The sequence below is a fragment of the Stegostoma tigrinum genome, chromosome 3 (assembly GCF_030684315.1).
Source record: "Stegostoma tigrinum isolate sSteTig4 chromosome 3, sSteTig4.hap1, whole genome shotgun sequence".
Classification (NCBI taxonomy): domain Eukaryota; kingdom Metazoa; phylum Chordata; class Chondrichthyes; order Orectolobiformes; family Stegostomatidae; genus Stegostoma; species Stegostoma tigrinum.
In genome coordinates this window covers 13,976,946-13,998,586 of record NC_081356.1, presented here as the reverse complement: position 1 = coordinate 13,998,586, position 21,641 = coordinate 13,976,946, and the positions used below count along the sequence as shown (strand labels likewise).

Genomic DNA, 21,641 nt, shown 5'->3' with positions numbered 1-21,641 from the left:
CAGCATTCATCACTGCAGAGCCATCAATTAGGAATCACATACAGCTCGACCAGGTAAGGATGATAGATTCCTTCCCTAAAGGACACGAAAAAACAAGGTGGCTTTTTACAAGTCAACAATGGTTATATGGTTGTCATTAGGCCAGCTTCAATTAATTCCAGATTTTTTACTGAATTAAAATTCACCTGCCGTGGTTGGATTTGATCCTATGTCCTCACTATTAGTCTCTTCTGGTTCACTAATCCAGTGACATTACCACTACACTGCTGCCTCTCCTTAATGTTATGGCCTCCAAACCTTTTACCAATTAGATATGCACTTTTAAGCTAATGGGGAGCAGTTCAGAAGACAGGAAAAGACCTATTTTATCGAGACTAAACCTTCCTTTCTTGGGAATATCCTCTCCAAGCTCCTCAGATCCGAGCCATCCCGACGGTGGAGGAGGTTAGTGGGCGAGTTGGTTGGCCTTGTCACTACCACCATTTTCAAATGCTCCAAAATTGACAAGGTACTTTTACTTGAGAACAGACTTGTGTGCAACAAAATTTCGACACAGCCGCCGCTGCTGTTACAAATGACCCAATAATGAAACTAATGTTTACATCGTCAACGCGAAATGAAGATTTATCCTCCCCGTACCATTCCCGTTAACACGTTCTCCAGCTCCCGATCTCTGTGAAGTCCATTTAAATAATATGAATTACTGCCACACGATAATTGACAAAGATCGTATGGGGCTATCACTCTTTTAATGCAGTATCCGCAGTTTGAAGAGGGCCCATGTTCGGACTCTGATTTTAAGCCATCCTTGTTCCTACCCTTGTTCAAACCCATGGCAACATCTTCATCCCTCACCCCGCCCCGATCCCAAAGTTGTTGCGTTGTTTTGACGGCGACGAGTCCAGGCCTCTTGAGGTTCTTGATCTCAGCCCCGGACTCCCATCCGCACACTAGGAGATCATTGACCGCCCCACCTCCTATAGGCCCCGCTCTAAAAGCCTGATCGACGTACAAACCTGCGGCGAAGTGCAGCGGCGTGGATTTCCTGCCGGCCATGTCCTTGGCGTTCACATTGCCCGAATCCACCAGTCGCTTCACCCGCAAAACATCGCCGTTCCTGCAGGCCTCGAACAGTTCTCGGCCCGAGTCATTCACCGCCCCCCCTCCACCTCCTGTTGTTGTAGTTGTTGGTGGTGGTGGCGGCGGCGGCACCGCTGCCCCGGAAGGCGGGGAGGTGGCGTTGCCGCCGGTGAATCCTGGCGAATCAGGCCTGTCGGAGGCCGGTGTCGGGGTTGGGGTGGAGCTCGGGCCGGGGTCCGAGGCGCTGGGAGAGAGCTGGCTCCGCCGCGCCGCCATCTTCGACCGTCACTGCAGCAACGCCGGCTTACGTCACTGAGGCACTGAGCGCGCACGCCGACACCAAGCGGCGGCGCCCGTCGGGAGGTGGGGGTGGAGTGGAGTGAAGCGCACGCGCATCGTGCACGTACCCAGCACCGGCCCTACGGACGGGCATGTTTCGGGGATGGGGGGGGGATCGGGGGGTGGTGGTGAGGCTGACGCGGGGTGACACCTCCTCACGCCAATGGACAGCTTTTCGCTACCTGATTGGTCATTCTTCAGGGCCTTTTGATTGGCCCGAACTCTGATTGGCCGATTTGGGAACTCCTTGCATGCGCTCACCTGTGCTCGTGGGCGGGTCAAAAGCTGGAGCCTGTCATAGTGACGCGTTGCTGAAGAGTTGTCGGGTTGAGAAGCTGGCCTAGAAACAGCCTCTGAGTCGAAAATAGAAATTGGTGGATAAACCTGAATTTCAGTTGTATCAGTGGCAGGAGTCTGGGAGAAAGCACAAGGGCATCCTGGGAAGGTAAGCTTCCACCCAATGAATCTGGGAGTTAACTAATACCCAAGATACTACACGTGTAACCTAACCTAATAATAATGATTAAGTGTGGTGAGCAGGTAAGCTATTTGCATTTTTTTTTCCTCATCTCTTTGTTATCTTTTGGGTTGGTCACCTAGACACCAAATCCTCTGGGAGCAGGTTGGAAGGCAAAGCCGGAGTCTGTTTGAGTATATAACGGAGAAAACTGGTGCAGAGAACACTGCAAAATTACAAAAAATCTAATTAATTTTAAATAATTAACTAAGTAGAGGTGGCAGGCCAGGTGATGTGTTGTAGCTGTATGATGTGGGAGCTAGCTGATCTGATTGAGAACGGCAGTGACCACATCTGCAGTAAGTGTTGGCTGCTTGAGGAGATCTGGCTCAAAATTGATGAGCTGAAATCCAAATTCCAAACGCCGTGACACATCCGGAAGGGGGAGAAATACCTGCATGCTGTGTTCCAGGAGGCAGTCACACCTGGTAGATTAACTAATGTTAATTTGATCAGCGGGCAGGGACAGCAGTGTGTGACTGAGTGAGGCAGGTAGAGGGACTGTGCAGACAGGAACACAGGAGCCTTGACATTGTCCCACAGGTGTGAGGCACTTGCCCCCTGTGTGGATGAGGAACAGGGCTGCAGGAACTGACCATGGCCCAGGAGGCCATTCAAGAGGGAGGAGCAAAAAGACAGTTTGTAGTTGTGGGGGATTCCATCATCAGGGGGATGGACAGTATCCTTTGTGAGCAGGATAGACAATCCCACATGGTGTGTTGCTTGCCCGGTGCCAGGGTGCGAAGAATTCCTGACTGGCTTGAGAGGATACTAGAGAGGGAGGGGGAGGATCCAGTTGTTGTGGTCCATGTAGAGACCAACGACATAGGCAGGAATGGGGAAAAGATTTGTTTCGGGATTATGAAAAGCTAGGAACAAAAGTTTAAAAAAACAGGTCTTCAAGGGTCATAATCTCTGGATTGCTACCCGAGCCACGTGCAAATTGCCTTAGGGAGGCGAGGATCGGGGAAGTAAACATGTGACTAAAAGAGTGGTGTGAGAAAGAAGGTTTCTTTTTCATGGAGCACTAGCATCAGTTCTGGGGCGGGAGGGATCTATACCACTGGGATGGACTCCACTTGAACAGGGCCGGGTCCAGAGTTCCAGCGAAAATAGTAAATAGGGTGGTTAATAGGACTTTGGACTAGTAAGTAGTGGGGACGGGAGAAGTGAGCATAGAGGGAGAATAAGAATTAATGTAAGGCAAAGCAACAGGTTAGCAGGTGACAAAGAAGCTTCAACTCCATTGAAAATTAGGAAAAAAATTAAAGGGAAGGAGAACTCGAGAGCTGTTAGTAATGAAGGTGATAGGACCCAAAAAGAAGGTGCAAAAACTTACATAAGGAAATTTTATTTGAATGCTCGGAGCATTCGAAATAAGTTGGATGAGTTGACAGCACAAATCATGGCAAATGGGTATGATTTAGTGGCCATTATAGAGATATGGATACAGGATGGTCATAACTGGGAGTTAAATATCCAGGGGTATCAAACTGTTCAGAAGGACTGACAGGAAGGTAAGGGAGGTGGTGTTGCTCTGATTTGTTAAGGATGATATTAGGGCGGTAGTTAGAGATGATTATAGGTTCTACTGAACAAAACGTTTGGGTGGAAAGTAGGAATAGTAGGGAGAAGAAGTCATTGATAGGTGTGGTCTATAGGTCACCAAATAATGACATTGTGGTGGGGCGGACCATAAACATAGAAATAGCTAATGCATGTAAAAATGGTACAGCAATTATCATTGGGGATTTTAATCTACATATCGATTGATCAAACCAGGTCGTTCATGGCACCCTTGAGGAGGTGTTTGTAGAATGCATCCGCGATAATTTCCTTGAACAATATGTAATGGAACCTACGAGGGAGGAAGCTATCCTAGATCTAATCCTGTGTAATGAGACAGGAATAATTAATGATCTGACAGTTCGGGACCCCCTCGGAAGGAGCGATCACAGTATGGTTGAATTGAAAATACAGATGGAACATGAGAACGTTAAATCCAGTACCTATGTCCTGTGCTTAAACAAAGGAAACTATGAAGGAATGAGGGAGGAGTTAGCTAAGGTAGAATGGGAGCAAAAACTTTATGGTGGATCAATTGAGGAACATTGGAGGACTTGCAGTGTTCAGCAGAAGTATATTCTAGTGATAAAGAAGAACTGCAGGAAAAGAGAGAGCCAGCCATGGATGTCTAAGGAAACAAAGCATCAGATTGAAAAAAAAACACATACGACAAAGCAAAGAGTAGTGGGAAATTAGTAGACTGGAAAATCTTTAAAGGCCAACAGAAAGCCACAAAAAAAAGTTATAAAGAAAAGTAATATAGATTACGAGAATACAATAGCTCAGAATATGAAACCAGGCTGCAAAAGTTTCTTAAATATGTAAATTGTAAAAGACTGGTGAAGGTAAACATTGGTCCTTTGGAGGATGAGAAGGCCAATTTCATAACGGGGTATGAGGAAATAGCTGAGACATTAAACAGTTATTTCATGTCGGTCTTCATAGTGGAAGATACAAATAACATTCCGAAAACTAATGGCAAGATGGTTATAGCAGGTGAGGACCTAGAAATTATCATTATCACTAAGGAGGCAGTGCTGGGCAAGCTAATGGAACTAAAGGTAGACAAGTCTCCTGGCCCTGATGAAATGCATCCCAGGGTACTAAAAGAGATGATGGGGGAAATAGCAAATGCACTAGTAATTAGTTACAAAATTCACTGGACTCAGGGGTAGTTCCCGCAGATTGGAAAATAGCCAATGTGACACCACTGTTTAAAAAAGAAAGCAGACAAAAACAGATAACTATAGGCCAGTTAGCTTAACTTCAGTAGTGGGGAAATTGCTTGAATCTATCATTAAGGAAGAAATAGCAAGACATCTGAATATAAATTGTCCCATTGGGAACACCCAGCATGAGTTCATGAAGGGTAGGTCATGTTTAATTGATTTGGTGGAATTCTTTGAGGACATTAATTGCAATGGGGAACCTGTGGATGTGGTGTATTTGGATTTCCAGAAGGCATTTCACAAGGTGCCACACCAAAGGCTGCAAAATAAGATAAAGTTGCACATTATTACAGGTAATAGCATGGATAATAAAGCATGGATAGAGGATTGGTTGACCAGTAGAAAACAGAGTAGGGGTAAATGGGTGTTTTTCTGGTTGGCGGCCAGTGGCTAGTTGTGTGCCTCTGGGATCAGTGTTGGGACCGCAATTGTTTACAATTTACATAGATGATTTGGAGTTTAGACTAGGTGTGGTGTGTCAAAATTTGCAGATGACACTAAGGAGAGTGGTAGATCAAAGTGTGCAGAAAACGCTGAAAGTCTGCAGAGGGATTTAGATAGTCTAAATGATTGGGCAAAGGTCTGGCAGATGGAGTACAATGTTGTTAAGTGTGAGGTCATCCATTTTGGTAGGAATAACAGCAAAATATATTATGTTTTAAATGGTAAAAAATTATAGCACGCTGCTGTACAAAGGGACTTGGGTGTCCTTGTGCATGAATCGCTAAAAGTAGGATTGCAGGTGCAGCAGGTAATTAAAAAGGCAAATGGAATTTTGTCTGCCATTGCTAGAGGGATGGAGTTTAAAAACAGGGAGGCTATGCTGCAGCTGTATAGGGTCCTGGTGAGGCCACACCTGGAGTACTGTGTGCAGTTTTGGTCTCCTTACTTAAGAAGAGATATAGTAGCACTGGAGGGGGTGCAGAGGAGATTCACTCAGTTGATTCCAGAGTTGAGAGGGTAGGATTATGAGGAGAGACTGAGTAGACTGGGATTATATTCATTGGAATTCAGAAGAATGAGGGGAGATCTTATAGAGACATATAAGATTTTGAAGGGAATAGATAAGGTGGAGGCAGGGAGGTTGTTACCACTAGCAGGTGAAACTAGCACTAGAGGGCATCACCTCAAAATAAAGGGAAGCAGATATAGGCCTGAGGGCAGGAGGAACTTCTTCACCCAAAGAGTTGTGAATCTGTGGAATTCCCTGCCCAGTGAAGCGGTTGAAGCTACCTCGTTGAATGTCTTTAAGGTAAGGCTAGATAAATTTTTGAACAGTAAAGGAATTAAGGGTTATTATGGTGAGTGGGTGAGTAAGTGGAGCTGAGTCTCAAAAAGATCAGCCATGGTCTCATTAAATGGCGGGGTAAGCTCAAGGGGCCATGTGGCCTACTCCTGCTCCTAATTCTTATGTAAGCTCAGCAGGCCTGGCAGCATCTGTGGAGAGAAATCAGCATCTGCAGTTTTTGTCAGTTCTAACAGCCTCTGAGTATTTAACTTGCAATTTGACACAGGCTTGAGATCAGGGAAAGTAAAACTCAGACCTCCAGAAAGTCTGCAAGGGAAGTAAACTGGTCTCTATCTGAGAGTCAAAATAAAAAGTCCACACTGCAAGACCCTGGTAGCAACTTACAACTCAAGTAAAATCGTACATCCATTGACCTCCTGCCAAAATGAGGATCTTCTATCATTCTGGAGTTGATCGTAACATGATACAATTGCCAAAAAACAAACTATAAAGGCATCTCATTCCCACCCGTGGAACTGACTGTTGAACCACAGAACACTTTTTTTGTCAATACTTTCCACCAATCATATTTCTGCAGAGCCATGTGTCCCATTTGTGAATTATTGTATGCAGGTTTGGGTTTAAAGGAGACATTGCTTAAGATTGCTTAGTAGCAGCTTTTAACGTGTGTTGCTAACTGTTAAGGAATAAATTTGGCTTTTAATTTTCTTTTGTTTGTTGATAAATCCGGTGGGAGTTTCTGACCTAGATATCAATCAAAGTCAGACAGATTAATCAGCTTGGTGATTCAGAGAGTTCTAGAGCCTTATTGCATTGACAGAGGTTGTTTGGCTCTTCGTGTTTGTGTCTGCCATCAAGCAACTATCTATTTTGCAGCATCGTGCCTGTCGCCTTGTACATTATGGTGTTTCAAGTGTTAATCTTGAATTTACAGCTAGTGCATCCCATATTCTTAACTGCTCACTGTGTGGAAAAGTTATCTCTCACATCACAAAAGCTTCAGTTACACAACACTCTCTAAATCTTTGCCTTCTTGTTCTGTTTCTTTTACAACTAACTTAAAATCTCATCTACAGCTATAATGTTTTAGCAAAGATCTGCAGCTTGGTCTAGGCCTGAACCATCAGCTTTCCCGCTCCCCTGATGCAGCTTGGCCTGCTGTGTTCATCCAGCTTTACACCTTGTGATCTCAGCTTGGGTTGTGGTTGGTGTTGTTGGTTTGTTCGCTGAGCTATCTGGTTTTCCCTGTGACATCTTCAGCACTGTATAGCTTCAGTTGAAGCTGTGTTACTCTGACCCACCCTGAATGTATATGGTCCGGTTTGGTTTGACTAGTCACCAGGGGAATAGAGAACAACAATCAACTCTAGACATAATGTTGGAATGAATAAACAATGGTGAATTCCTCACCAGTGTATATAGAAAAAGACAACATACACAGAACAAATCCTGAATTACAACAGTAACAGTGACCACAAACAGAGCTGTGTCAAGACTCTGTTTAAACGAGCGATTAACACACTGCAATACCCTGGAGCTGTGCAAAAACAAAGAGGAACATCTGTACAAAATCTTTACAAATAATGAGTATCCTAACAGCTTTATCCACCGATGCCTAGCAAGTAAACAACACCAACACACTGGTCACCCTACCTTATATTAGAAATATATCAGAACTGACTATGAGATTCCTACGCCCTGTTGGAATAATGATAGCACACAAACCAGCAGCCACACTTTGCCAGTTACACTCAAAGACGAAAGACCCTATACCCACAATGAGCAGGAGAAATGTGATATGCAAAATACCATGCAGCAACTGCGAGAAGCACCACATAGGCCAGATGGGCAGGAAACTTGCCACCAGGATACACGAACACCAACTCACAGCAAAACAGCATGGCCAACTCTCCTTCATTCTATTACATTCTAGTTTAACTGGACAAAGTAACAATGGACAAGCAAAACAAAGACGAATTCCTGGAGGCCTGGTTTTCAACCACCAGTGTGATAAACAAATATATTGAAATAGACCCCATCTACGTACCACTGCAGTGCAAAACCTTTATTTTGTCCATCAGTTTTCTTGCATGCCTCCTCTTTGTTCTGTACCTTATTCTTGAGATAACTTCCTGCGATTTCTACACTCTTTTAGGGCTTCTGCTATTTTGAGTCCCCAGTATCAGCCCTAACCTTACCTATTTTCCTAATCCATATATATTAGTCGACATCAGGGTTCTCTAGCCTTCTTGGTCCTACCCTTCACCCTTAGTAAAGTGCAGGTTATTTTCATATGTCCATTTCAAATGACTCACACTGCTCTTATGTACATTTCCTACAAGCATCTCCTCCCACTCTGTTTTGGCCATTGCTGTCTTATTAAAATTGGCCTTTCCCAATTCAGAACCTTTATTTTTGGTCCACGTTTATCATGTACCATAAATACCGTAAGTTTTACTGAGTTATGGTCAGGTCATCAAAATGCATCCCAATTGATACTTCTACCTCTTGCCAGCTTTGTTCCATAAAATTTGGTTCGACACCACCTGTGGGACTTACCACATCTTGACCCAAGATGTTCTCCTGGATACATTCTAAGAGTTCCACCTCTCTAAGCCTTTCACATTTCTATCCCAGTTAAGAGTAAAAAAGTTGAAATCCCCTACTATTATTACCTTAATAATTTTCACTTGAGATGTGTCCACAAATCTGCCTTTTTATCTCTTTCTAACTGTTTATTTGGGAACCTATACTACACTCCTAACTGGAGGACTTCCACTTTTTGTTTTTAACTTCTATCATGTGGCTTCAATTTGGGATTCTTCAAAGATATCGTCCCTCCATATTGCCAGAATTAACTCCTTGATCATTGCTGCAACACTACCTCTTTTACAACTCCCTGCTCCACCACTTGACTGGCCTGAAGTTTCCGTACCCTGGGTAGTAATTATATCCCCATTTAGTAAGCAGCATCCTCAACTCATCTGCCTTACACCTTGCATTCAGTTAAATGTTATCTAACCTTACCGTGCTCTTTGTGCCTTAACTAGATTATGAAGACTCCGTCTTCCAGACTGATTTGGTCTTCTCTATGTGTGGATCACTCTGTATTGTACCTCTATTCTGTATTCTATTGCCCTGGCAAACTAGTTTCAATCCCCACCAACAGCACCAGCATACCCCCCACTCCATCCTTGTAGGGATGTTGGTCTGGTGCAATCTGTCACCCTTGTCCAGGTGTCACCTTCTCTATGACATCAAATCAGAATGGATGTGAGTGAAGGACTGTCAGTCCTTTAAATGTCCTCAACATGAATTAGATAGCAGGCAAAAGAAGGGACTTAAAGTCAAAGTTGAAACAATTACAGTGGAAGTAAATTGGAGGCTAAATGGTGAACCAATGACCAGTTGTCTATGTTTGGACAAGGGTGAAACAAGTAAAAACCAGAAACGGAGGGTAAAGTAACGGAGGGGTGGCATGGTGGCTCAGTGGCTAGCACGGCTGCCTCACAACGCCAAAGATCCGGGTTCGATTCCAACCTTGGGGGACTGCCTTTGTGGAGTTAGGGACGTTTAGATTAGGTGAGTTAGACATGGGTAATTCAGGGATAGGGCAATGGGTCTGGGTGGGATGCTGTTTGGCGGGGTGATGTACACTTCTTGGGCTGAATGGCCTGTTTCCACACTGTAGGGATTCCATGGAAATGTTTTAAAGTAAGTGACTTTGTAAACCACTCCTGAATGAAGATCCAGGAGGTGTACAAAATCAGTTGGAAGGCAGAAATATGATCAAGTTGGAAATGATCATTAAATTCACAGAAGCAACCAGGGCTTGTACCTTAATACAGCTGAATGACCAGGAACAAACTATAGCTGAAGCCAAGAAACTAGTGCAACCGGTCTCCAGTCACAGGCACAGCAGGAACTGAAGTCTTTTGCTCACAGCAGCTTGGGGGAAGGGCTGAAAATTTGAGAACATTACTTCAAATTAAAACAGTAGATCAGAGAAAGAATCTCACTCTTAAGATTTAATTAATATTGTCTTGTGGAAATCCAGAAAACTGGTGGCCTAAAGAAGGATTCTGATTGATTAGGAGTAGTACTATGGAAATCAAACCTGAATGGTTGAAGTCTTAGACTACAGTTTCAGTGGTGATAGGATAAAGGTAAAATTAGAAAACAAATTGATTTGATGTTTTTAATTACAGTCATGTGTAATTTGTTACAAAATACAGTGAAAAGTGTTGTCATGTTGCCACTTTCTGGTGCCACCTTTAAAGTACAGAAAAATATACCAAAACATAGAATATAAAGACAGAAAAGTTTTTTAAGAAAAAGGAAGGGTGTTCAACTTTACAATCCTTGTTCAGTGCTCCATCATGGGCCTGATGGCCAGTCATGAGTCCCCTTCGCTGTACCGCTGGGATGAAAGTTGCAGTTCTTCGATGCCATCTCACCTCCATGAAACCCTTGCTGAACATTGCCAGCGCACACAAGTTATGGGAGAGGAAGCTGAGTTCATGGCCAGGTAGAATACCACAGCTGTTTAATCAACTTGAGGTAGCAGTAGTGAACATTGCCATCAATCAATACCATGCCAAAGGAGAGGAGGTGTATACAATGGCGTCAGCTTTACAAAAATTATTCCCAATGAGTGAAATGTGATTGGACTCTCCATTTCAATACTTTTCTGGCTGGAAGCTAAAGAAACATATCTGTTTTAGAAAAGAGATAGCAGGTACTGCAGATGCTGGAGAATCTGAGATAACAAGGTGTAGAGCTGGATGAACACAGCAGGCCAAGAAGCATCAGAGGAGCAGGCACACTGATGTTTCAGGCCTAGACAGGTCTAGAAGGTTCTAGGCCTGAAACATCAGCCTTCCTGCTCCTCTGATGCTGTTTGGCTTGCTGTGTTCATCCAGCTCTACACCTTGTTATCTCTGTTTTAAAGAAGTAATCTTTGAAATAACTGCTGGGTGTTTTTATAAAAAGATTGCCTAACATTAAAGAGCAAGGCATTTCGTAAAAAAGTATGAGAAAAAAAAAACTTGAGGCAGCAGAAAATTAGGAAAAATTGCCAAAATGTTGGACCTTGAAGTTTTTTTTTAAAAAAGAGAGGAAAATAAAGTGGACAAGTTTCAGAAGCAAGTTGCACTTAGTTTTGTACATCATATTTCTGAAAGAATATATTAGCTGTGCAGAGATAATAAGCACCACCGATCCTGGAGTCTGAAATAACACAGTGTGGAGCTGGAGGAACATAGCTGGCCAGGCAGCATCAGAGGAGCAGGAAAGTTGATGTTTCAGATTGGGATCCCTCTTCAGAAATCTGAAACTGATTTCTGAAGAAGGATCCCGATCTGAAACATCAACTTTCCTGGTCCTCTGATGCTGCCTGGCCTGCTGTGTTCCTCCAGCTCCATACTTATTATTAGCTGTGAAGACTCTACAAACTGGTCAAGCCACCATGGGCCCAAAACTGGACATTTTAAATCAACCAACAGTCAGAGAAATTGAGCCTAACAGAAAAGCAGTCAAACCAAATTAAACAGCAGTCAACAGCTATCAGCTGCAGAGAATGGTGAAAAATAAATCTAGGGAGATCACAAAGGTGCTGTAGGATCCAGTTATAACCAGCTTGAAGGGTGTGTGTTGGGAAAGTTTCAGTCAGACGTCAAGTGTCTTGACTTCCAGGTACTGCCTGAGGAAGTGCACTTCACACCTTCCCCTCGTGTCAACAGTGAAGGGTGTTGATGCAACCCCATTGGATGCTTTGAACGCCACTCATGATCCCATTGGCCAAAGGACACAGTACACTTGGGAAGACCCAGATTGAGGAGGGATCAAAGCACACACCTAGAAGTCAGTCCACAGCACAACCCATGGCAAAAGACAGTGCAGAAACTCAAGAAGACTCAGGAAAATATACACGTTGACCCCTCCAAGACCTACCTTTGTGAAAGAAAGCCAGCATAATGTCAGAGAGGAAGGAGATTCCAACAGCCCAGCTCAAATATGCTTTCTTTTTTTCTCAGATGGTTAGAGCAATGTATAGAGTATATATTGTGGGAATTTGGGAAATGCTCATGTCTTCACCATTTTGGGTTCTTGATCTGCAAAATATCCTGCTGTTCTGGCAGGGACAATTTCTTAAAGGGCGCACCCTCAAAAATCTTAAAATTGTAGCTGAGACATTCAGGAACAAGTTCAAAAAGCACATTTTCACACAAAGGATTGAAGAATTAGAGTCATAGAGTCGCACATCATGGAAACAGACCCTTCAGCCCAGCTTGCCTATGCTGACCAGATATCCTAAATTAATCTAGTCCCATTTTCCAGCATTTGACCAGTATCTTTCTAAACCAAAACATTCCTATTCATGCACCTATCCAGATGCCTTTTAAATGCTGTAATTGCACCAGCCTCCACCACTACCATTGACAGCTCATTCCAGAAACACGTGAAAAAGTTGTCCTTTAGGTCCCTTTTATATCTTTCCCACCTCACCTTTAACCTATGCCCTTTAGTTTTGGACTCCCCTACCCTGGGAAAAAGACCTTGCCTACTTACCTATCCATGCCCCTTATGATTTTATAAACTTCTATAAAATAACCCATCAGCCTCCAACACTCTAGGAAAAATAGCCTTTCCCTGTAGTTCAACCCCTCCAACCCTGGTAACATCCTTGTAAATCTTTTCTGAACCCTTTCAAGTTTAACAACAACCTTCCTATAGCATGGAGAACAAAATTGCATGTAGTATTCCAAAAGTGGCCTAATCAATTTCTTGTACAACCACGACCCGCATTCCAACTCCTATACTCAATGCACTGACCAACAAAGTCAGGTCTCCCAAACGTCTTCTTCATTACCCTATTTGTGACTTCACCTTTAATAAAATATGAACCTGTATCCCAGTCCCTTTGTTCAGCCACCCCCTTCCCCAGGGCCCTACCGTTAAGTGTATAAATCATGTCCTGATTTATCTTACCAAAATGCAACACCTCATATTTATCTAAATTAGACACCATCTGGCACTCCTGAGACCATTGGCCAACCTGATCAAGGTCCCATTGTACTGAGACAACCTTCTTCTCTGTCCACTACACCACCAATTTTGGTGTCATCTGCAAATTTACCAACCATACCTCCTATATTCACATCCAAATCATTTATATAAGTGATTTAAAAAAAAACAATGGAGCCAGCACCGATCCTGACAATCTTTCTACTGAAAGACTGAGGAGACTCGGGCAAATGGAGCTTTCCACCTGGAAAGAGATTTCTGTCAGGTAACAGAATCAAGGGATAAAGAGAAACAATAGGAGCATGTAGCTGAGGTACAGATCACCTATTACGTAATTTATCAGTTTAACAAGCTCAGAAGGCTGAAAAGTTGACAAACCTTTGTGCACAAAACTCATAACAAAATGTAGTTAGCCTAAAAATAAAGAGACAGATGTTTATCTTAAGGAAGAAAATATTTAGCCTATTACACTTCGTTGGGCTTTTGCCATAGAGAATTAATTTTGTAGGAAGTTAGGAACAAAAATAGAGTAAATTGGGCAAGTATTGGTAACAGAAGTAAGGCAATATCCTGTTTAATGGAGAAAATGACTTGTGGATTTATTGGTAACTGAAGTAGCAATACATGGAGAAAGGGCATCGTGGTGAAATTAATTCTCTATGGCAAAAGGCCAAAGAAGTGTAATAGGCTGAATATTTTCTTGCTATGTTATAAAAGACACCAAATCCAAAGATTGAATTCCTTTTTATGTTCTTTCTCAATTAATGTCAGGTTTCATGCTTCAAAGAGAAATCCTAGTGTATGTCCAGAAGGTAATATTTTTAAAAATTACAGTTTTAAGACAAACTGCAGAAAAATATAAACACCAAAATTACTGTCAGTACTACAAAGAGTACAGAAGAAATAAAACAGCTTGCATTCAGTTCAAAGAAGTGCATTTGCACTGCAGACTCTCTGTTCTGCATGTGCAATTTGAGAGCTGTGGGTTTATTACAAAGCAGAAAGAATTCATTTAGCCCATCGTGTCTGTACCAGCTCTTTGAATGAGCATTTCACCTAGTGTCATTCCTTAATACGTACTCACTGTAACCCTACAGATTTGTTGTTTTTGAAATAATTATCCAATTCTCTATTAAATGCCTCAATTGAACTCACCTAAACATTCTCAAGCAATGTATTTCAGACCCTAATTACTCACTGCACAAGAAGATTTTTTTTGTTGAATTACCTTTTATTCTTTTGCCAATTATTTTAACTGTGCTCACTCACTCTCAATCAAAAGTAAAAATATATCAGAGATACTGGGAACTGCAGATGCTGGAGAATCCAAGATAACAAAGTGTGAAGCTGGATGAACACAGCAGGCTAAACAGCATCTCAGGAGCAAACATTGCACACTTCAGAATGAGGAGAGGAGGGTGCTGATTGGTTGTGCCATCATTGATGTGGAATGCAATAAGAACAGTTAACTGTCAATCTTAATTCTCTGACCAGGCAAGTAGATTCTGATTGGTCAGGACATTAGGACAATTAGGGAGAACACTAAATTTGCGCTAAAGCAGGACACCTTGGCAGACTCATCCAATTTGGTCAAATGGGTACAGCTCAGGAATAGGAAGGGTGCAATCACTTTAATGAGATTGTACTACAGTCAGTTCGTGGTAGAAGAATGGAAATATGGACAGGTTATGGAAATATATAAAATAATAGAGTTGTTATGATTTGTGATTTTTAATTTCCCTTGCATTGACTGGGACTCCCTTGGTGCCAGAGCTTTTATTGTGGTGAGGAAGGAGGAAGTGCAGTTAGTTAGGTATGCTCAGGGGGTTTCTTGAAGTAATAATTAAATAGCCCATTAAGGGAGGGTGTCGTACTAGACATGGTATTGGGGAATGATCCCAGCCAGGTGATTGAAGTTTCAGTGGGAGAGCATTTTGAGAACAGTAATCATAATTCAGTAAGTTTTAAATTACTTTTGGATAAGGATAAGAGTAGTCCTTAGGTGGAAGTACTAAACTGGGGAAGACTAACTATGACAACATTAGGCAGGAACTGAGAAATGAGGATGGAGGTAGCTGTTAGAGGCTAAATCCATATCTGGCATGTGGGAATATTTTAAAGGCCATTTGGTCACTGTTAGGAACCAGCATCTTCCTGTGAAGATGAAGAATAGACGTGGAAAGATTCAGGAACCTTGGATGACAAGAGAAATTGTGAACTTAGTAAGAAAAGATAAATGAGGCATACGTAAGGTTTAGGAAATCGAAGACAGACAGATCCCTCAAAGAATATAAAGAAAGCAGAAATGAACTTAAACAAGGAGTCAAGAGGGCTAAAGGGGCCATGAAATGTCCTTGGCAAACAGGATAGAGGAAAATCCGAAGGCATGTTATACGCACAGTATATAAGGAGCAAGAGGTTACTTGGGGAAAGGGTAGGTTCACTCAAGGACAAAGAACTGAATTTATATGTAAAGGCAGAGGAAATGGATGAGATCCTTAATGAATACTGGTATTCATAGAGGAGAACTACATGGTGGATGGTGAACCTAGAGTGGGATATGTTGATATTTTACGGCATGCCAATATAAAAAATGTGGCGTTGGATGTTTTGAAAAGCATTAAGCTAGACAAGGATGGCATGTTGGCTCAGTGGTTAGCACTGCTGCCTCACAGTGCCAAGGATCTGGGTTTAATTCCAGCGTTGGGTGATTGTATGGAATTTGCATGTTCTCCCCATGTCTGCATGGGTCTCTGGATGCTCTAGTTTCCTCCCACCATCCAAAGATGTGCTGATTAGGTGGATTGGCCATGTTAAATTGTCCATCATGTCTTGGAATATGTAAACTCGGTGCATTGGCTGTGGGGAAATACAGGCTGGCGCTAGGTGGGATGCTCTTCAGAGGATTGGTGCAGAATTGTTAGGTTGGCAATTGCCGGCACTACTTAGTATGGCTATTACTTACCACTTTTGGCCCAACCATAAACATTGTCTAACTCTTGCTGCATATGGGAACAGTCTGCTTTCGTATCTGAAATATCATAAATAAAACTGAACACTGGAAATAACAATGAACTATCTCACTTCTGATCTTTTATTTGTAGGTGGCCCATTGATAAAGAAGCTGAGGTTGATTAGGCTTGCAACATAATTTTGTTGAATTCTTGAACCATGCCATAGTGTTGAAGTGATTGTCCTTCAACAGCCACAACAATCATCCATTGAGCCACATACCACTCCAACCAGATATTTCCACCTCATTCCCATTGTCTTCAATTTTGCCAGGGCTCATTGATGCTGCACTTGACTAAATACTAGCATAGTGTCCAGACCGGAGGACTTTAGCTGTTTTGTCTATGCTAGGATCAGAGCCATTGTAATTTGTAGTTGAGTGGCCTTTGTGGGAAAAGTAAAGCACTTGTAAGATGTTTATTGTTTAAAATGTGCTGCTTGATCACACCTTCCATCATTTTGCTGATGATCTAGAGTTGACTGATTGGATGGCAATAGGCTGGCTTGGATTTGACTTTTAGTTTGCGGACAGGGCACATCTGGGCCATTATCTATATTAGTGGTTTGATGCCAGTTTACAGTTGTACTCTGACAACTTGGCTAGGGACGTGGCTAGTGCTGGAATACAAGTCTTCCGTACTGGTGCCAGGATGTGTTAAGGCCCATACCCTTTTCTGTTATTCATCAAACATATCTTGCTGTCGTGCAAAATTAATTGACAGGTGTTTGTGAAACTATGAACGTCAGGAGAAGGATAAGCTCCATTCAGCACTTCTGCTTGAATATGGTTGTAATAATTACAACCTTGTATTTTACACTAACGTGCTGGGCTTCCCCATCATTGACGATGTGGATATTTATGGAAATTTCAACATTTGTATTTTTCAGATCAATGGATGTGATAGGAATGCAGACCTTCAATCTAACCTGTTTGTGGGATTGCTTTGCTCTGTCAATGACACTGTTTCTGCCACTTGGTGTGGATAAAACCCTGTGTTGTAGTTTGACCAGACTAACACCATTTTTAGATATACCACCAGTTGTTCCTGACATTCTCTCCTGCATTTATCATTGAACCAATGTTGATTCTCTGATTTGATTGTGGTGGAAGAGGGAAGAATATGCTGCACCACGAGATCACAGATAGGGGTTGAATACAATTCTGCAGCTGGCTCACAACGCCTCGCGGGGGCTGAGTTTTGGACTGCTAGATCTGTTCTGAATCATTTCTATTTAGCATGGAAATCTGGAAGTTGGAAATAAAACAGTTTAAAAAAAAGAAACTGCTTGAAACATTCAGGGTCAGCAGCATCTGCAGAAGGAGAAAGAAACAGTTATCATCATCAGCTTGGCATCAGAACTTTTAGCCAGCATTTTTGTTTGAGTTCAGGACTGGTGCAACCACTTAATCATAAATGCAATACCTGGTCACACAATCTCCTGGGGAAAAATCCTAAAAACAGAATGAAGACCATAAGCTAGGAAAGCAAACTTTGAATTCCTTCTCAAACTTCAAAAGATTATAGTATGATTAATTTCAGCTACACCATAATCAACCTTTCATAATTTAAAAAGTCCTTCTCCTCTTGTCCTCTTGACTCTTACAAAGGCCTTTAAAGAATTCATACTTACCATATGTTTCAGTAATCTATCGCAGTAAAACAAAATAATTCTTAGTCTTACTTTACTCTTTGCTTACTGATATTATAATAAAGTCCCTTCATTCTCCATCCTTTTACAAACAAACAATTAATTGATCCAGCTAGAAGATATTTAACTCCTTGCATTATTTTTAAATTCTCAAATGGTACCATCCATAAACTTACATTTTATTCATGGAAGAATTATTCTTAAGCCTATCTTCACAGCTAAATTCTCTTGAATTGCATATTATTTTGCTTGGATTTTCTCCAGGGTCTCTATGTTCTCTGCTTCTGGTGATAAGCAGAATGTTTCCATGGAGGTTTCACCACAGAAGATGAAAACAGATGTAATCAAACTAGAGGATTATGGGCTTAATTACTTGCTCTGCCTTATTTTCAGAGGCAGTTAAAAATAGGATGATGTTCTGATATACAAAACGATGGAAAACAGTTAACATTTCATGTCCAGTCACCCTTCAGCCAGTCGAGCCTGTCCTACCATTCATACAATCATGGCTGATTGAAATATTCAATCCCTTTTGCTCACCTCACCCCCACCCACCCCCATAATCTTGTGTTATGGATCAGAGCAAACTTTCTCTTAATTTACAGGTAGGTGTAAGCTATTGCATCTAGAATACAACTTGATTGGTCAAACTACTTGACATTAAGCAAAACACACTTTATCCATTCAATATAGGTAAAATACAACAAAAATATATTTCTTAAAAATTGGCTTAGCTGTAACTCTATCAAAATGCTTAACAAAATACATTAACTATTAACTGTTCCAATATAGTAACAGCTCATAAACACCCACTTTGGGAAATTCAGAGAAACAAAGTATTTCATATACTCCAACAGGAAAACACCAAAAGAAAACCCAGTATAGCAGAGAGAGACATACTGCAGTTTCCAATTCATCGAACACCCCAGCAACAAATGCTACTACTGAAAAACTAAACTAAAAAAGTCCTGGTTCTGAGAGACCTTGACTATACCCATTCAAGCTGCTTCTATTGTTCCAACCTAAACAAAAAGACAAGGCCATAGAAGCCATTTATTTTATGATTTTTCAATAGACAGCTTTGCTCCTCAGCCTTAAAACCTCCATTCAATTAAAAAAAGAACAAAATACACCTCTTAAAAGCGTTAGTATCACCACACTTGTACATCAGTGATAGATGTCTGATTACCAATCTTTACCTTAAACTGAGCTTCCAAACCGTCCGTGGTAGAGCATTCCAAAGAATCATCTTGGACCTAAGTAGTATCCAACTTACTTCAAATGTTGTTCCCGATTTTTAGATTCCATCAGGAGAAACATATTATCTGCAGTTAACCTGTCTGTCCATTTAAGTGTCTCCTGTAGGTTTCAATTAGATTGCCTCTCACTCTTCAAAACCCAAAGACAATAAAAGCCCAGCTTGTCTGATATCTCTTCACAGGATAATCCTGCCATCCTGGAAACAAGTCTGCTGAGTGTCACAAACTTTGAGCTTTCTCTAAAGATATACTTAACAATTTATGTTGAAAAATAAGTTGCTTCCAGACATAGGTAGCCTTGTAGATTTCTCTCTTGATTTGACCTTAGATGGAAGAATGAACAGAGACCATACAGAATAGAGCAAGCTACTAGAAGAGGGATAAAGAAGGGGAAAAGGGCAGTAAGCCATGTACACAAGAGAATTTAGGGAGCAATTTCTTCAGTGAAGATCAGTGCTATCTTCACTTCATGAAAGAGATTGCGACTAAAATCTATCAACTTCGCAGCACAAGTAGAATCTTAAAGCAGGGCAAAAACTGCAATTTGAGACTTACAAGATGATGATGGATCTTGCCTCGTATGTATCTTGCCTCTTTCAATTACTATTGGAGATATGTACAATGTTTGGGCTGAACATAGCAGCCTTGTCTTGTTCACCGCAGAGGAGAGAAAGAGAGTTTCATCTTGCAGAAGCCAGGAGGTGGAGTGAGCACAGAGAGAGAAGTGCAATAGAAAATAGAGAACATTAGAGGAGGATAAAACACAAATAGCCCTTTTGTGCCTGGTCCCTCGGTGATCAAGTAATTCTTGAGTGATACAAGTCAACACGATCACCTCCCCTATCATAATGGTCCCACACTACCTATCACTGACCATTTTTGTCCTTCTATATGATTTAGCAGAGTCCTGCTGGGCAGCCTCAAAACGATTTGATTTTCATCTGCCAACAGCTATTATCCTTACTAAGGATAAAGAGGCTGGCAAAACTCAACTAGGGAGAGAAACTGAGTTAACATTTCAGGTCAACATCCTGTTATCAGGATCTGATGGCGGGGGGGGTGGAATCACTGGCCTGAAACATTGATTCTGTTTCTCTGCACAGGTACTACCTGACTGCTGCATTTCCCCTAATGCCTACAATCGTCACTACTCTACCATCAATTATAACCATCATTGTCCTGCTCCTTTTCAAGTTCAGTCAAAATTCATGAACCTTGTTCTTTTAATTGTACTCAAGTTACCAATTACTCAGGAGTACAATCCCTCTTGTGTGGCTAACTAATCCTGCCTGTGGTTACTCTAGACATCATAACCCCTTACTGAAACAGAGGTTTCTTATGGTTCAAGAATTATACCTGCGACAATGAATATTGTAAACACCTCCTGCTCTTGATTGTACTTTCTTACACCTTGCAAAAATCCCATAATAATCCATTAACATATGAAGGTGTTTTATTGGTTTAATTTGTGGTTCATCAGCGTCATCAGATTGCTGGCTGAAGTTTTCTCCAATGGACAGTTTTTGCGCTGAGCATTTCCAAGGCGTGTGGGTCACACCCAAACATACAGAATCGATGGGTCATCAGCTTTTAAGCACTATTTATAATTCCACAATTTGTGCACAGAATTTCAGTGGCCAGGGAAAATCTTTTAAAACTTGGGACTTAAATGGATACCAATCATTGTGTTCTGATTACCTCCACCATCTCTTTACTGGTATATTCACTTTGTTCTGTCTGTGTTTCATTTCAAGGTTTTTTTAAGAAAGGTCTAAATTCCTGTGGAGATAGCAAGAACTGCAGATATTGGAGTCCGAATCTAACACTGTGTGGGGCTGGAAAAGCACAGCAGGCCAGATAGCATCAGAGGAACACGAATGTTGGCATTTTGGATCAGGACCTTTCTTCAAAACTTCACTTCTGAAGAAGGGTCCCGAACCAAAATGTTGACTTTCCTACTCCTCTGATGCTGCCTGATCTGCTGTGTTCCTCCAGCCCCATACTGTGTTAGACTAAATTCCTGTGGATGCTGGGAAGCATTACTTAGTCAATTTCTGACAGCTGTCAATTTGAAATTTAAATGTTGGCTCTCTTTCAAGGTCAACATATTATTTTCTGTTTGTGACAAAACTTGGTGTGAATTGCTTTAGTCATGAATAGCAGTCACTGAGGCAAATTGGACACTTTGTTGGTTTAAATGGTGTTTTATACATTTTGAAATGATGTGGGAAAAGTGGCACCTCTTCCCAGATAAGTTAACGCAATATCAATCCATTTGTTTACATGAAGTTACAGTTATGAAGAGAAACTTGCAAAGTTAGGGGCTTTACATTCAAACTGAGTATTAAAAGATTATCAGATTTGTAGACTTCAAAATCATACAGGGGTTTGAGATGGTTTCAGCTGCTTTCTTAGACAATAATGAAAAGGAACAAAGTTTAAGCTAATTAGTAAAATAAATAAAGGAATGCTAGAAAATATTGCTTTCAATAGTGGATAATTAGAGGTTGGAATTCCCCACTATAAATCACTCTTGAAACCAAATCCACTGTGTTTTTTAAGAAAAGCAAGAAATTAAAGTGCTGTTTGAAAGAAGAGGAATGTTAAAGGGCATGGGAAGTGGCACTTGGATGAGACACAGTGGTTCCTCTGGAGATAAACATTAATGCAGACTCAATTATGCGCTGTAACATTCTGTAATTCTAGGGAAGAGG

The 21,641-nt window shown here is 41.5% G+C and overlaps 1 protein-coding gene and 1 non-coding gene across 6 annotated transcripts in view; one reads left to right on the top strand and one right to left on the bottom strand.

Moving 5' to 3' along the window:
- tnksa (tankyrase, TRF1-interacting ankyrin-related ADP-ribose polymerase a) overlaps positions 1-1,409 on the bottom strand; it is a 129,866-nt gene extending 128,457 nt beyond the window's left edge. For both annotated transcript variants that reach the window (XM_048526801.2, XM_048526802.2), the window contains exon 1: positions 1,017-1,409. In XM_048526801.2, the coding sequence (XP_048382758.1) occupies positions 1,017-1,356 (340 nt within the window). In that variant the 5' untranslated portion in view covers positions 1,357-1,409. The remainder of the gene's footprint in view (positions 1-1,016) is intronic.
- A 277-nt stretch (positions 1,410-1,686) lies between these two features.
- Positions 1,687-21,641, top strand: part of LOC125451148 (uncharacterized) — a 57,874-nt gene continuing 37,919 nt past the window's right edge. For all 4 annotated transcript variants that reach the window (XR_009445629.1, XR_009445627.1, XR_009445626.1 and 1 more), the window contains exon 1: positions 1,687-1,864. This is a non-coding gene — a transcript (uncharacterized LOC125451148). The remainder of the gene's footprint in view (positions 1,865-21,641) is intronic.